This window comes from Anopheles arabiensis, chromosome 2 (genome assembly GCF_016920715.1).
Source record: "Anopheles arabiensis isolate DONGOLA chromosome 2, AaraD3, whole genome shotgun sequence".
Taxonomy (NCBI): domain Eukaryota; kingdom Metazoa; phylum Arthropoda; class Insecta; order Diptera; family Culicidae; genus Anopheles; species Anopheles arabiensis.
Genome location: NC_053517.1, coordinates 16,271,920 through 16,289,204, shown reverse-complemented (window position 1 = coordinate 16,289,204; position 17,285 = coordinate 16,271,920). Strand labels below are relative to the sequence as shown.

Genomic DNA, 17,285 nt, shown 5'->3' with positions numbered 1-17,285 from the left:
GCCGATCATCACAACATCATCCACCACACCACTGCCACCGCAACGCGCGCCATGACACAACGATCGCGATGGCTGCAACTTTCTACACAAACCCCGGGACACTTTCCGCCGTCGGATGATTAAAGCCACGCTCGGCAGCTGCATGGGCAGCAAGGTGGTGATGGGGGTAAACCTGCAGAGCAGGGCTTGTATGTGGTCGCACACCTGTAGCACACTACAATTACCTTAACAATACAGGTTCAGCGCCTCCGATCGGGAATGTGCGGCGCACACTAAACAAACCCATCTGTGTGTGCATCGGATCAAGCGACACTGTTCTTCTCAAGCAACAGGTCTTTCTCTCTCTCTCTTTCGCTCTTTCGCTCTTTCTCCGCCACATTCTCTCTCGCTCACTCCGTTCAATCAATCGGTCAATTCGGCAGTGGATTTTACTTGTCTCTGTTTGCGCACTCCTTCCCTTTCTCGTGGTTTTTGTGAAGCACACCCTTCTGTTCAAGGGGCGCACTCTCCCCCTTGCAGTACGAGACGGTTGCACTCGCGGACGGATAGCGGGGGAGCACGGATAGGGGGGCGCCTTATCAATATGCCTTCCCGTTCCAGAAAGATACGGCACAAACACGACGACGACACACACGCACGGGACGGTGCGCGCGTTCCGCGACAATTGTGGCGATTGTGGGGCCCCGCGCCGAATCAAGCACCGAGCGCCGTGACGCAATGACACAACGCAGCACCGTACAACCACACAACACAACACCACCGTGCGACGACGACCACGACGACCACGACGACAACGATCGAGATTTCCCTGTGCGTTTGCTCGCTTGTAGGTATGCGGACTGCACACTGGGGTTGTGCTCTCGCCGCCACCCAGCGACGACGACGACGACGACGGCGATCCTCTCTGCACAGCGCCACACACAAACCCGCGATCCTCGATCGCCTTCCAGCGCACACAATGACCCGACCGATGATGGGACTGTGCGGAGCGCAAGCTAGTTTACCTTACAGGTAGTCACATACACACACACAAACACAAATAACAAGAAACAGCACTAAACAATAAACAAAACTACACCACACTGGGCGCACTGGGACTACAAATATTTACAACAAAAATTACATAAAACAACCGACATCACTACAGTTATGTGCAATTAATTTTTGAGTGCATGTGTTGACAGCTGATTCTCACCAATGCGTGCGTAGATTGATTTCACGGTTGCTAGACGGTGCGCGGTGTGAACCGTGGTGAATTTCCTTCCCGATGGAAGGGTGTGTACAGCGTGGTGAGATTGGCTGTGTGTTCCATTTCAAATTTTCAGTTGGCGGACGAGCGTTTTGGTTTTGCTGGGGAAGTAGGGATATAATAGATTTTACTATTTCTGACGCGTTTTGTTTGAAGGTGAGCTAAAATAATGACAAAGGAAGCTTTTTAACCAATCGTAGTTTTAACAACAATATAACAATGTTTCTGTTTCGAGTTGCCGACTGTACCACGAGACCGGTTTATACGGTTTTAGTGGCCGTAAGAAATATCGACGAAGATCGATGTCCGTTGTTCATCCGATAGTGTGTTGCTACTTCTTCTACTTCTTCTTCTTCTTCTTCTTCTTCTTCTTCTTCTTCTTCTTCTTCTACTACTACTACTACTACTACCACTACTACCACTACTGCTACTACTACTACTACTACCACTACTACCACTACTGCTACTACTACTTCTTCTTCTTCTACTTCTTCGTCTTCTTCTTCTTCTTCTTCTTCTTCTTCTACTTCTTCTTCTTCTTCTTCATTTTCTACTTCTCTTTCTCCTCCTTCGTCTCTTACGCTTTTGTATTATGCCTTATTTTATTCATTGTCGTTTTAAATGTCTTCTTCGTGTTCTTTTGTGTTCTAGTTTTTTTTGTGTGAGCTGTCCTTCCTAATAGATTTGTTCACAGTAACTTTATTTTATACATACCAATACAATCAGTTCGGAGTATTCAGAATCAATTTGGAAGGGAATTAATCCAAGTTCAATTTCGTAGGGATGTCTTTCAATTACATCCTCCATGCCGTCGCTGCGAACAAAGGCTTGACAGACAAAGGCAAGGGAGTTGCCTGAGATGCTGTGGTTGGCAAAGAAAAGCTATGGAGCCGAACGCAGCCACTGGATGTCGCGCACCTTAGGAGATCTGTTGCGTTATCGACTATTTCCCGATCATTAGTTCCCGTATGCGTATCTGTGTGTCTCGTCATTACGAGAATTGTTTGGGTTTTTGCCATGAATCATCATATGTTCACCGCTCTGCGTAACGTATCTCGTATCAGTGTTAGAAATAAAGCAATATTTAAATTCGCGTTTCGTTCCAGCCATCGAAACGTTGGAAAAAAAAAGAAAAACACAAACATACTAATAACCGAAACCATATCTTTTTTTCTTATGGTTTTTTTTTGCCGTTCTTTCTCCTTCAACACATTAATTCTCACGCATAATGTCGCAACGCCCTACTCCAGCCTGGAAGTCACTGACGGTCAAAGCGATAACATTACCAAATAAATGACCCCAAAAAACCATCGACATTTCGCGCCTTCCCGTGCCTCAGTGTGACTTCCGAGCGCCATAAACACTTCCTCCCCTTTCCGGCAAACACGCTCCCATTAGCATTGAATCGATGCCCTCGTATATTACCATACCCACGCCATACTGGCCAGCGGCAACAACAAAAATAGTAATAAAAAAGAAACAAACCCACAACATACCTAGGACGGGTGGTGGTGGTGGTGGTCATCACATGAACGATGGGGCGGCGGCGGTTGCGGTTTTGCACCAGCAAAATGATACAATCTTTTTCATTCCATGAAAGGAGTTTTGTAGGAGAGTGAGATAAACACTCGAAACGAAAGTGACTTGGTGAGTCACGGCGGACCGCAAGACTGCGGATGCTGCACGCTACGTTTCCACCCACCCCTCCAGATGTACAACAGGTTTCGCTCCATAGGGGGGTGTACGGTAGATGGCGCCCGAACCCGTTGGTTTATTTCTTTTTTTGTTTTGTTGCTCCACAGCAGAACGTCCTTCAGCACTTCTCGCCCGCTCTTCCCTCACATCCTGGCAGATGGTCGATCGTAAAGCGCAAAACCGGGTCACTGGTTCGCTCTCATCCGGTCCAATGCGCAAGAAGGCGCTGGACGTCTAATGCGTCGAGCCGAACAGAATTACTTTGTGAAAGGACGTCCGAAATGGCGCTTCGAAGTGTTTAGGGCCGTACATTTAAATACGAAATTGAATTTTCTTGTACCCCTTGTACCCCCTCCCCTTCCGCCTATTGCAAGACGCGCTGCGATCGAGCGATGCTGCTGCCGTGCTGCCTGGAGCCGCTTGGCACCCACAACACAGCGACCGATCGACCGAATGGCATTTGTTGCCCCCTTTTACATCCAGCAACTCTCGCTGTCGGTGTATGTGCTTGGGGGTAAGGGTGTATGTGTGCCCATTTCACGGCCCTGTGCTCACCGCAACGCGATGGCGCCTCCAGTTGGGAAGACGCACAGTCGCTGTTCGTCCGCAGATCGCGTCGGACGTTGCAAGCTTGGATGTAACGCGAACTCAGCTGCCCGCGGGTACGTAAAGCCTCCGTGAGTCAGTACGGGCACACCTTAACGCCCTTTGGCAAAGTGAAGCAGCAGGAAACGGTGCGTGAGTGTGTGCGCACGCGCGCGCGTATAAAGTGTAGCGGCCCGAAGACACGAACCGCCCCGAAGGTCGTGCGTGCGTACGATCGCGCAATTTTGTCGTGCGGCCCTTTACCCATTTGCGGCTGGTCGGACGGTTTTTTCACCAACCGGTCCGGGCCCTGTCGTCGTCGTTGCCGTCGCCGCCATCATCCGTAACTATCCATTGCGCGAGGTGTTAAGGTGTCGAAAATTGCCGGTTCTAGTTTCAGGTGGCACCTGCCGTCACCAGGTGGTGTGATGTTAGTTGCTCGCGGTGAAGGTGCACACAGCGCACAAGGCATTTGCAGGGTACAAGGTGCTGTTTGACGCGCAGTTTGCTGCCAACTGAGCTAATCTACTTAGCTCTAGTGCAACGGCGGAGACGGGGGTTGGCAAAGGGACGTGGCGGCATGAGCGCATACGGGGCAGCCTGATTAGTGTGCGAATGATTAAAACCGATCAACCGGAATAGTTCTAATTGCGAGACCCTGACAGCTCATCAGTTGGTGGCGGATGTAGCGAATTGGACGAATCGCTTCAATTGATAATGCGATATCGCATGCGTATCGATCTTTGAGATAGAGAGAATTTGTGTGTGTGTGTATGTGTGTGAGAGAGAGAGAGAGAGCGAGTGAGAGAGAGAGAGTGTGTGTGAGAGAGAGAGAGAGAAAGAGAGAGATAAAGTGCAAACGGTTTGAGATAGTTGAAAAGATGCCACCAAAGACAATATCAGCAACGGTGCCTACAATTACTAAAGTGAACAATTGAGAGCCTCACAGCCTCAGCATTTTAGGATCGATTACAGCAGAGGTTGGCAAGCATTCCAACGAAAGATCCAAATGTCGCGTTTGTTGCTGCTAAGCTTTCACCTTCCTAAATACAACACGCTTTATTCTTTTGCTCATTACAAAGAAATTTGCTTCTTTGCAGAACTTTTCCAAGTTTATGTATTTTACTTCAATTTGACTGATCATATTAGGATTATTTCACGTCTTCAACATTGGATAAAATAAACCTTCGCATAGGACAGAATAAGCTAAGTGTTCAGGGGTTTATAGTACTTATTGCAAACATTTCGATCGTCAAAATCCTGAAAATAACATAAACATTTCTCCCCGAGCAGTCCGTAACAATTGGTATAGGAACCAGTTGTACCTTAATATCCCTCAAAAACGATTCAAAGCAATTAATAATTTAAACATGGTTAATTCAACTTGGTTCTAAATTTTGGAAATTTTACGTTTAAATCTTGTAGAAGGTGGAAATCTTTTGGTTGAAATCTTGAGGTTGAATCTTGAGAAGTGCAATAACAATGTTCTCATCACAGTTCAATTGCAAACAGGTTCGCGCGACTCGGACGCTTCTCGAGCTGTAACTTGCTAACCCCTGGATTAGGGCATCTCTCCCGTAGTCGAAGGCATGTGGAGCGCGTAACATTTTGGGGAACAAGATCTCCCGTCTAGTTTCACCTGTGTTCTCACTACAACTCGCCATCCTTATCTTCCTCTCTCTCTCACATACACACTCTTAAACGCTCAAACGATAGCTCAGTTGCCGTCTCTTGTGTGTTATTCCAACCCTCCATCACTCTCTAGTCTCCGCTCGCTTCGATCGATTAGATGTCGAGATCGAGAGCAAGATTGGCGACGCGGTCCTATCACGGGCCCGAGCCAGACCAACTTCGCCAGATGGTGATCGGTTCCTTCAATCATTCCGTTACGTGCAGCTCGACCGTGTGCAGCAACAACTGCACCAGAGACTGCTACAGGGGCTCGCCATCGACCCCAGTGTGTGTGTACAGAGGACACAGATCGTTGCAATCTGCGTCGAGATCTGGAGCGACTAATTAGCACCAGCCGTAGCACCCTTATTCTACGACCCTGTTGGCAAAGTACGATCAAGCCGCAGTGCGTCGCCGTGGTCGCCTCCGATCGAGATCTCCGCGTGGCGTTCAGCAAATATCGTGAAGATCGCGAGGTCGAACGAGCGCGCGCGCGCAGACAGCGAAACTGACAAAAACTGCGGAGGACGGTGGTCTGCAGCGTGGCGATGGGAAAAGGGTGTACAAGGGCGCGCGAAAAGATACGCCAATTTGTAGCTGTGTGCATGTGTTTGTGTATTTTTGTGTTTGTGTAAGTGTGGTGTCGGTGGTGCCATGCAGTAAACCGCGGGTTCGTCGCCTCTGGCCCGAAGGCTTTTCGCTGCTGCAGTTCGGCAATCTGTTAGCAAAACACGCGTTTACGGGTGCTGCCGGCGGCGAAAAGGGCCACCGGAAGCGCCAGTTCGATCGGGACGAGTGTAAACAAGTGGCCTGGCAGGGTTGGGGCCCACGGCCGGATGTGCCCAGCCGGTGGCTGGGGACGTTTCTCGGTGAAGCCTCGCGCGCCGTCTGATGCCACGCCGTGAGCATGGGCTCGTATGACCTTTGGAATGGGAGGGGGAGTGCGGGCATCGGGCGCGCTTGTGGTGAGGACGGTGACGGGCACACACACACAAGAAGGGCAACTGCGCTCGCTGCGTGTCTGTCTGTGTGTGTGTGTGTACTGCGGTTTACGCAAGGTTATTTTTCCATTCCAGCGACAATGTGCCGCCGTTTTCTGCGGGTATTGTGTTGCGCGGTTTTCTGTCGAACGGAACAGCGAGTAGAGAGCCTTCAGGCGGCCTGGTTGACGAGTTCGAGTTCGAGGCTCAGCTTTACGTGTACGGGCTTTGGCGTATTGCCGATCATACGCAAATAAAGTTGGCGCAAACCTTCCTAGTGGCGGTGTGTTATTCTTTCCCCCAGCTGTGCTAAGCAGATGAACTGAACCGTCTAACGTGCATAGCGGACAAGTAGTGTGTGTATGTGTGAGTTGATGTGTTTTTATTTGCGCAATTTACTACAACTCCCTTCAACTGCCACCCACGGGGGTGCGGGAGGTTTTTATCGCTGGGCGCTTTCACTGGTGTGTAGCTCGCGTCGATTATTCCCTTTCCGGGGCATATACAAAACACGTTTCTGGCGTGCAAAACGCGTCGCCGTGATGCCGACAAGCAACATTGATCATCGTCTACTGGGCGAGGCGTGTAGTGAGAGATATTCCTTGAGAAAGCTTGTGTCGCGTGTGTGTGTGTGTGTTTGCAGTGACTTAAGTGCCACCGTAAGCCACGAAACCTTGTGGGCAGAAAGAATTTTGCCGGGAATGTGCAACGGCCGCCGCCACCGCGCGTCAGCTGTGGGGCGCAGGTAAGGCTGCACACAAGTTAACGGTACGGAGCCCACGGATTCGAACGCGCAAGTCGTAGCACTACCGTACGGCCGTACAAAGGGGGAGGACCACCTGAAGGTCGCAACCGTGCGCCATCGTTGCATTCGTGTCGGGCAGCCCGCGTGCGCTACTGTTTTGCGTACTAATGCGCTGTAACATGTGCGATGAGTAATTGATGCCATCATTCAGTGTGGCTGCCACTAGTTTCTTAAGAGATGGTGGTTTTAACGTATTATATTTGCCATAATGTCCCTTTTTCTTACGAAAAAACGACAAATATGACAAGACACCTTCACAGCGTTTATCCATTTATGAACGTCGAACGTCATTTCATTCGCGATTATTTTGTCTCGCCTCCGTCGATCGATTCACCGTCTCCTACCAACCCGGGTCGTTCCCCGTTCCCCGGTACGAGTGCGTGTTAACATATTTGGAATTCCATTGTCGCCAACACCGCTGGCACGACGTGAAATGTGAAATTTTATTAAAGCCATTTGCGTGCCCCAGTGCGGCCAAAACGGCGGGCAACGGCTGGTCTTTATATGGCCCGTGTGTGCTATAAAGAGGTAGTTTAGCGGAGAAGCGAGAGATGTTGGCTGGATGGTTGGTCGGACGGCAGTTCCTTAATTGGTGTGTGGAAAGAACTGGTCGGGGCATTTTTTTTTTGTACAAAAATGGATTATTTTGTTTATTTTGAATTGTTTGTTTATTGTACGCGAATGTGAAGTGTGTGTGTGTGTGTGTGTGTGTGTGTGTGTGTGTGTGTGTGTGTGTGTGTGTGTGTGTGTGTGTGTGTGTGTGTGTGTGTGTGTGTGTGTGTGTGTGTGTGTGTGTGTGTGTGTGTGTGTGTGTGTGTGTGTGTGTGTGTGTGTGTGTGTGTGTGTGTGTGTGTGTGTGTGTGTGTGTGTGTGTGTGTGTGTGTGTGTGTGTGTGTGTGTGTGTGTGTGTGTGTGTGTGTGTGTGTGTGTGTGTGTGTGTGTGTGTGTGTGTGTGTGTGTGTGTGTGTGTGTGTGTGTGTGTGTGTGTGTGTGTGTGTGTGTGTTGGTGAGTTAGTAATAGCGAGTTCGTCCTGAGTTCAAATCTTGGTAATGAGCTGGATTTCGCTTTGTTTGGTGGATTGATTTTTAAATGGCGCTTTAATACACTTTCGTGCTGTGTTTCTTGCATCTTTGGTTAAGATTCATTTGTTTACGTCTTCAGTGATTTGAATTTCGAATCGCGGAAGGAGTCTCCAAAGATTTATGAAACTTCATAGATTCGCAAACCTTCTGATACCTTTAAGCATTTATCAACCTTCGGAGATTCAGAAATCTTTAAAGATGTGTCTTTGCAAATTCTGAGATATGCAAATCTTGAGTCATGGTTTTTGAATATTTAGTGGTCTTTGAGAGTTCATGGATCTCAAAATTTGAGGTTCATTTTCAACGATTTACTTTGATGATTGTTTCAGATTCTTGAATCAGAGCTACGCATCATTCATATACATTTTTTCTCTGTGGTATTGATTGAAACACTTTCGATCTCGAGCTCCAGGCTTACACCGGCTGACACGAGAGAGTTCAATTAAAACTGAGTTGGCTTTTGAGCTTGTACCGGATGGGTATCGATCTACGGTACGACCTTGATGGAACTATCTCAATCCCCATTCGGTCATCGGGGTTCAATTCTACATGCGTGCACTTAAAACTATCATATCATGCGAATAGACAAAACATCTCCATACATCACACTAAAGACACAACATCTCCATGCTCCCTTGGAAACGTCTCATCATCCTTGCGCGATCGATGCGTTCCGTTTATCTCGTGCGTACGATCAGTCGTTTCTTGCAATGTATTTCCCAACAAGCGCCCGCGACATTGACTTAAGAGCCCTGCTACTTCCAAAAAGAGCGAATGTCATTGTACACGCATGACAGGACCGTTCCGTAACCCTCCCGTTCCCTACCGCATCGCACGGTTCTCATCTGCGAAAGCTCCTAGAGCTCGTGTCGCCTGCCGCCATCCCGTCAGCGATATCCATAAAGTACGACCTTCTTCTGTTGTGCCGATGATGGTGAAGCCCAAATAGGTGGATAAGCTATCGGAAGGTTGAATGTCACCAACGTGTTGAGGTTCCACGTTCAGGGACACGTACGCAAGGGGTTCACGGGAACGCAAATGCGGAACAATGCACAAAAGGCAGCAGTGGCATTGGAGCTTAGGAGTTGAACTCATACTGAACATCTTACAGCAACGCAATGCAGTAGTATGGTGGTCCCGAAGTAATGCTGTGTACGTGACTGTGTCAGTGAATCATCGTCAACGCATCTAATAGCAAACTGATGAGCTCAACTTGAGAAAGGGTGGAGTGAAGTGTCACACGCGGCGGAATTCCTTAGCGAACGTCGGTGCTGTGCTCCGTGGATGTTTCAAGCTCAGTGTTAATGTGTGTGTTTGAAGTTGATAGCAACGTTCCAGCAGTAGAAGTAGAAGAATTCGATGCGAAATGGCCAGCGGTGCGATCAACCAGCCAGCGCTCGCCGGGTGCGGTCGGGCAGCCGCCGGTGAACCGTGCGCCACCGTGCCGCTCAAGTTTATCTACGTGCCGCAGAAGCTCGAGGTGTACGAGTACGAGACGGCTATCTTTCAGTGCATCATCGAGGGCTACCCGACGCCGGCCATGGCCTGGCAGCGCAACGGCGCCCTGCTCGCACCCTCGCGCACCATTTCGATCCAGAGCAAGGGCTCACTGTGCACGATGAAGATCCAGTGCGTGAGCGCGAAGGATGCCGGCCCGTACCAGCTGGTGATCGAGAACGAGAGTGGCCGGGTGGAGCGCACGATCGAGCTGCTGGTGCTCGAGAAGATCCGCACGATCAACCGGGTGAAGCGGAACAGCGAGCCGGCGGCGAGCAGTATGCGCATCTACCGCCACATCAACGACTATTCGCCCCAGGTCGGCGAGTACATCGTGCTGAACGCGGAGTACTACGCACCGTCCATACCGGCCGTGCGCTGCTTTCACAACGGGCGCGAGCTGGACGATGGCCGGATATTCCATCGCAGCGTCAGCCAGCGCAACGTGTCGCTCGTGCTGGAGAAGGCGAAGGCGAGCGATTCCGGCACGTACACGTGCGTGCTGGAAACGATCGACGGCTGCATGAAGGTGATGTCCGCGGAGATCGACGTACAGGACCCGAAGTGGTCGGTACCGGTCGGGCAGCTACCGCGGATTGTGCACGAGCTGCCGAAGGTGATCACCGTCACGGAGGGAACCGAGGTGGAGCTCAGCCTGGAGCTGCAGTGTGCCGAGCTGGTCAAGTGTTCGTGGAAGAAAAATGGCCGCCCGGTGAAGGATTCGACCGACTTTGCGTGAGTATCGAGCTGCGGGGTCCAGGAGAAACCGAATGCAACTAACCTTGGGGAGACACGCTCATCCCATCCCGCAGGTACATCGATCACGGTAATGGCAAGTTTGGACTACGACTCAAGGACCCGTTCCTGGACGATGCCGGCCTGTACGAGTGTTGCATCGAGGCGGCCAAGCAGCAGCTTACCTCCAGCTGCTATCTGGACGTGCTCGAGCTGGACCAGCAGCAGCAGCCGCCACCGATGGACTGCGATCACCGGCCGCCGGTGCGCTTCGTACGCTTCCCGCTCTCGCAGATCGCGCTCGAGGGCGACAACGTGGAGTTTTGCGCGTGTGTCCATCCGCCGGACATGCGGGTACGGTGGTACGTCCGGGGCATGGAAATTACCAGCGGTACCAAAGGATTTTCGGTGCGTCACTGTGCTCCCTTTGCCCTCCTGGCATCTTGTGTTGGCTTACACCTTCGTTTGTTTCCATTCACACCCCCCCTTTTCCACAGATTGAGTCACGCGACGATGGAGCGAACATTCTGCGAATATTCAACAGTGCGTACCGGCAGAGCGGCGAGGTAAAGTGTTGCATCCCCTCGACCGAGAGCGACCGGCAGGGCCAGCTGTGCGCGTACGCCGACCTGTGCGTGCTGCCGAAGGCGTACGTCGGTGCGTGCGAGCGGCAGGAAATACGGCGGGAAATCGAACGGTACGGCGGCAGTCAGCAGAAGCTGCGCTTTCTGCACTGCCTGCAGGACGAGGTGGTACTGCAGGGCGACGACGTGATCATAGAGGCCTGCTATCAGGGCCAGCCATCGGCCGAGCTGCGCTGGAAGCGATCGGTAAGCAAAGTTTGCTGGAATGCTGTCTTCTATCCTGTGCGACCGACCGCGCGCAGCTGCATGCCCAAAAACAGCTCGATATCTCTCATGTCGGATCATGGTTTCGGCAAAGGGGCGACATCATGAGCCCGCGAGGGCGTATTGATTACTATTCTCTACCGTCCGGATTGGCCGCTACGGGCCAATCGCCGCCAATCGAGGAGGCTAATCTTAATCTTAACCAAACACGCATTCGCGGGCGTAATGGTGGTTGGTTTCGTTGCGCAAAATATGCAAACGAATCCTACTGATTTCTCTATCTCTATCTCGGGTGTACGTGGGCTTTGCAGCTGGTAACGTGGGAAAACAGTACACAGATTTACAGATGTTTTTTGTTGTTGTTTGAGTCTGTTTGGGTTTGAAGTCCGTGTAATTTGTGGGTTTGAGGTAGAATTTCCATATTTATGATGGTGTTTGATTTGTGCTCTGCTTCCAGCGATTACACGGCTCTGCTGCTACTTGTGGGTTGCTGCTGCGACTTTGTTGACTAATTTTCAATGACAAATTGATCAATAATACCCTAGAAGATTTTGATCAAGCACACAGTTGAATAGTTGGGCAGTGTTGTGATATAATGGGGAACACAGACGCCGGCGCTTTGCAAACAAGACCAAATATGGATCGATTCTTTTAGATCCAAGGACATCTTTCCCAGTACTGAGAATCCAGAATATTTCTGGAGGGCTTTACCCTGTGGGCCATTAAAATTTAATTAATTGATTCGGACCCTTAAAAAAACCCAACTTTATAGAATAGCCACAATAGGTGAGGACACTAACTAGGAATTTAAATACAACCGGTCTTGTAGGTGCTGACGCGTTTATCCAATAGACCACAGAGCCGTCTAGAGGATGTATGTGAAAATGTCGTTTAGTTCCTATTTCTGAGCTCGAATTGGATTGTGAGCGGGAAGCTTACAAGTTTATTAATACTTTCCTTATCATCAAACCATACCCACATACACATAACCATACAGACAGATAATTTGAAGCGTGATGATAAATTGGGCGTATCATAAATATGTATGCTTCGCTATCATTTTAGGGCCGATTCATCACCGATAGCAATGCCAGCACGAGCAATCTACCGGGCCGCACCCGGCTGCTTCTAACCAACATCGAGCCGGCTCAGGGCGGTAAGTATAGCATCCAGCTCGACAAGGCCTGCCCGGAAACGGAGCTGTCCATGTGTTTGCGCGTCGAGTCACCGCCGGAACCGCCTGCCGGACGGCCGACAGTGGCCCCGCTTAGCCCAACCGCCCTGACCGTATCGTGGAATCCTGCCCCGTACGATGGAGGAAGTGCCATAACTGGATTTGTGTAAGTGCTCTGTGGTGCAGGATATCTGTGTGTGTGTGCGCGCGCTTTGGGAATCTACTAATAATCGACTGCCCTTTAGGATCGAGATGGAACAGAATGGCGAAGACCGTTGGATCTGCGTCAAGCGTGTGCCGAACTCGTTTTCCTGTGTCATTGACAGCTTGCAGCCGGACGGCTCGTACCGGTTTCGAATACGGGCAGAGAACGTGCACGGCACAAGCCATCCGACACCGGCCAGCGAACCGGTAACGGCACAGCACGAGGCCAAACGCATCAACGGCACGTCGGAGACGCGCACGAGCCTGCTGGCCGCCAGTCCCACCTCGAGCGGGGCAAGCTTCGGCAGCGACGTCGGCAACGGCGAGTCTGGCGGATACGCCGACCACGAGGGTGACGGTGGCGAAAGCAACAGCCAGCACCAGCAGCAGGCGTGTCCCGCGACGCTAACGATCGCCTCCGGCGGTGACTTTAACGAGCAGTTCGAGGTGGTGAAGGAGGTGGGCAAGGGACGGTTCGGCGTGGTGTACAAGGTGATTGCCCGGCAGGGCGAGGCGGGCACCGTGCTCGCGGCCAAGAAGGTCAAGTGCATCCGGCTGAAGGACAAGGAGCGCGTCTGGCAGGAGACGGCGATCATGGAGAGCCTGGAGCATCCGAAGCTGCTGCGGCTGTTCGCCACCTTCGAGCTGCCGAAGGAGATCATCATGGTGGTGGAGTACATCTCCGGCGGCGAGCTGTTCGAGCGCGTGGTCGCGGACGACTTTACGCTCACCGAGAAGGACTGCGTGATCTTCGTGCGCCAGATCTGCCAGGGCGTGGAGCACATGCACAGCCGCCAGATCGTGCATCTGGACCTGAAGCCGGAGAACATTATGTGCGCCACCAAAACGAGCCACGAGGTATGAGCCGTCATAGGGGAGGTATGGTATGGTATGCGGAGGGAATGAGACATTCCGCTTGCTTTTGCAGATCAAAATCATCGACTTCGGTTTGGCGCAACGGCTGTGCGCGTCCAGCCCGACGCGTGTGCTGTTCGGGACGCCCGAGTTCATTGCGCCGGAAATCATCAACTACGAACCGATCAGCGTACAGTCGGACATGTGGAGCATCGGCGTGATCTGCTATGTGCTGCTGTCCGGCCTGTCGCCCTTCATGGGCGACAACGACGTGGACACGTTCAGCAACATTACGCGCGCCGAGTACGACTTTGACGACGAGGCGTTCGATCTGGTGTCGGACGAGGCGAAGGAATTCATTGCGGGGCTGCTGCGCGGCCGCCAGGAGGAGCGGCTGACCGCCCAGCAGTGTTTGCAGTCCGAGTGGCTTTCGCTCAAGGGCGGCGACAACGTTGGTGTGAACCAGATCCGGACGGATAAGTTGAAAAAATTCATCATCCGTAGAAAATGGCAGGTAAGCGAAAAAGGCGGGTGGTGCTTTCACGCGCAACACGTTTGTCTAACGTCTTCCCTCTGATACCGTCCACAGAAAACAGGCAATGCCATACGGGCCCTCGGAAGGATGGCAAACTTATCCGCTTCCCGGCGCGTGTCGGTAGTGCCGCGCGAAACCAACCCCGAATGTGAGTTTTGCTTTGACCTGAGGTGTGACGTCGAGATCGGTACGGGTAACAATACGAGCCTTTTCCCCTTTCGTTACAGAGCTGGCATCAGGATGCGATCTATAGTGCGGGCAGCACGGCCAACAGTACGTCCAGCAGCAGTTTGTTGAGTGTTTCCGATACCAAATGAAAGCATCTGATGACAAGCGTAAATGTTTGATTGTTATTGTTTTACCTATATACTACGTGTACTATGCAGACAAAAACTACTACATCAATAAAGCAACTAAGTTAGAGCGAACTCTGTAACGCATTCGTTGTGAGTTAACTGGAATAAATGTTGTTGTTTGAATAGTTTATAGAGGCTTTGGCTCCAACGGAGTTCTTTCGCCTATAACTGGAATAAATAATTTAAACAACATGAAACATCGCAGCAATGAAGAGTACTGGCTACTGATGGGTAAAGTTGGCAAAAATCTGGAGTCGACTCCGATCCGACTCCGATAAATTCGGAATCGTCTCCGGAAGGTAGGTACGCGCTACAATATCCGGAGTCGTTCGGAGTCGTCCGAAAAGGCCCGGAGTCGTCCAGAATCGCCTGGAGTCGCCCGGAGTCGGAGTCATCCGGAGTCGTCCGGAGTCGTTCGGAGTCGTTCGGAGTCGTTCGGAGACGTCCGGGGTCGCCCGGAGTCAGGGTCGTCTGGAGTCGTTCGGAATCGTTCGGAGTCGTCGGAGTCGCCCGGAGTCGGAGTCTTCCAGAGTCATCCTGAGTCGTTCGGAGTCGTTCGATTCCAGACGACTCTGGACGACTCCGGACGACTCCGGACAACTCCGGAAGACTCCGGACGACTCCGAACGACTCCGACTCCGGGTGGATCTAGTGGTTCCATTTTGCTGGAGTCGGAATCGAACTACCAATAGTCGGAGTCGGATCGGAGTCGCGGGTGCGCTCCATACAGCACATCACTAGTACTGGCTATTTAACAAAGAAAATATTGTACACACCTTGGGTTTTGACATCCCGGCAAACAATGCGAGGGTTGGTGAGGTACCTCTCGCTCTAATTTCTCTAGTCTAGTCTAGTTGCCTCGCTTCCTCCTATAGCGATTCTGTCGAGCTGAGCTTTCACGTCCTTCACCACCGATCTCCTTCCTACCCCTCGCCTAAGATCGTCTGACGTCTCGCCTGACTGCTTTCGTTGTGTTGGTGCTCGGCGGCTGCTGTCACCGTAGAAGTTAGGTTGTGTGTGTAAAAAAACGTAAACAGTGTTGTTGGCTGATCAAGTGCGGTAAGTTTTTTAATAATTAAGTTCTTAATTTTACGTAAGTAAGTGCCATTTTAGCTAAAGTAAGTAGTTGAAGTCCTGCCCAATGCGTGCTGGCTCTGTCGGAAGCGTTACGTGCATGTACCGGCGTAGGAAAGTGGTGTGGTGAACAACACAGCACAAGACAACGGGTAAGTGTTATCCAGCGATTACCATGATTAAGAAACATTATTTTAATAGAATATGGCCTCTTTTAACTTGCAGATATAATGCAGAAACGATATGGGCCTGCGGCAGGTGTTTGCGACTGTGCGCTGTGTATGATTGTGTATGATACGGTAAGTTGTAAGTGGGCCACGAAAGAAGAAAAAGATTGTTGGGTGAAGCTAGGGATTAGGATGCTAATCACGGTGTTTATTCCTTTTTTGCAGCCAATTTTCCTCTATCCTGGAACGAGGAACCATTTAAGAACATCCTCCGGAAGCTGTACGGCGAAGAGTCGGGCTCTACCAGCACAACACCCAGCCGGCACCGGGTGCCCCGATTGCGCCGTGAGACGGTGTCGAGCGCTTGTTCACAACGTTCGGGACAGAAATTCAATCATTATCCTCTGCCTCACAATAGCTGCAGCAGCAACAGGACCGAACCGACCGCACTACTGATTGCGGTCAAATACTGATTGCGGTCCTGGCAGGAGAAAAAACCCCACGAGTGAGTTCCTTCTAGATGCACTATCGCTACATCTAAATCTGTTGTCTCTAAACCTAATGTTTTATCTTTCCTCAGGTCAACTGCGATCGAACAGGCTGCTGACGAAAATTCGAAAAGGCGACAAACATTCATCCCCAGCGGCCTACGATGTTCTTAGTGTTCAGTGGTGTGCGCGACCGTCGAAGTGTTAACATTAAAAATTTGAATTAACAAGATAAGACTATTATGGTGATGTCGTGTAGATGTGCGCAAGTGGGTTAAGATTAGACTTAAGTACGATTTAAGGCATAAATCGATATGCCTAATTTTAAGTTAAGTGTTTTGACAAGCGCGTGTGTGTCAAGGGGCGGAATAAGCGCTAAGCAAATTAAGCGGCCGCGTCGGGCCCCGTGGTCTTGAGGGGCCCCAAAAAGGAACCCCCCCTCTCCCCCCTCGCTCGCAAGTTAAATTGCTACTAAATCCTTCTCTAGTTTAGAATATTTCCCTGCTAGACGCTTAAACCAAGCCTACATTTATTTATTTATTTATTTGTACTTATATATTATATTTATTTATATATTTATTGTATGTGCGGCTTTTACACATCATTTAAGATAAATAAATCTAGATTATATTCTCATAAATCACTACGCATTTTTAAAGGGGGAATAAACATGATGACATATATTTAGTTTGTTTGAAGGTTTGTATGCACGTTCACTAGTTGATTTTGTCTGGATGTTTGCGGACTGCATTTCGATTGCGCATGTCGTTTTGCCTCGTCTTGTGTTTTACAATCCCAACAGCAAGGATGCTGCCATCATTACATTGAATTAAGCTGGTATCAGATCCACCAACTTGTAGCGCACCATACTCGCGATGGGTAGGCCATGTCCTATCCCTGGTACTGAACGATCCAGCCCATAGTCGTTCGCAAAGACAGACAAAAGGAAGCTGTTCATGGTGTGTCAAAAAATGTGTAACAGATGGTAGAAGATGGGTACCTGCGGGTGAGAGAGTCCGTTTCTAACGTTTTATTATCAGTTGGTGACACGTTCAAAAGGATGTGCGCAGATCACGGCCCGATCCTGAGGGCTCACCGTTGAAAGAGGCACTGTCAGCGTGTGATGTCCTCATAGAGAATCTTGACACGGAACAGAGTGTGGCCGTTGTCTCCCTCCTCCTCCTCCCCCCTTCCCACCTTCCCCCCCTCCCACCGGAAATGCGTGTGTTTTTGTATGTGGCTTTCTTCTTCTTCTTCCTTATGTAGGTGGCTATATAATCATGT

At 50.5% G+C, this 17,285-nt stretch overlaps 1 protein-coding gene and 1 long non-coding RNA gene across 7 annotated transcripts; both read left to right on the top strand.

The window, feature by feature from the left end:
- The first annotated feature begins 3,504 nt into the window (after positions 1–3,504).
- On the top strand, positions 3,505–14,356 carry LOC120898762 (myosin light chain kinase, smooth muscle-like). Of its 6 annotated transcripts, none has more exons than XM_040305053.1 (9): positions 3,505–3,606; positions 9,180–10,300; positions 10,378–10,708; positions 10,798–11,130; positions 12,214–12,488; positions 12,568–13,384; positions 13,455–13,895; positions 13,971–14,064; positions 14,144–14,356. In XM_040305053.1, coding segments are annotated over exons 2-9 (3,159 nt in total). In that variant the 5' UTR covers positions 3,505–3,606; positions 9,180–9,434; the 3' UTR covers positions 14,146–14,356. The 6 variants fall into 6 exon arrangements, with proteins under 6 accessions (XP_040160987.1, XP_040160986.1, XP_040160990.1 ...); XM_040305052.1 differs by having other exon boundaries at positions 3,535–3,678; XM_040305056.1 differs by lacking the exon at positions 3,505–3,606 and adding an exon at positions 3,706–3,872.
- A 703-nt stretch (positions 14,357–15,059) lies between these two features.
- On the top strand, positions 15,060–16,430 carry LOC120898766. Its single transcript, XR_005738699.1, has 4 exons — positions 15,060–15,498; positions 15,572–15,645; positions 15,739–16,018; positions 16,094–16,430. It is a non-coding gene; the product is annotated as an uncharacterized LOC120898766 (long non-coding RNA).
- The last annotated feature ends 855 nt before the right edge of the window (positions 16,431–17,285 follow it).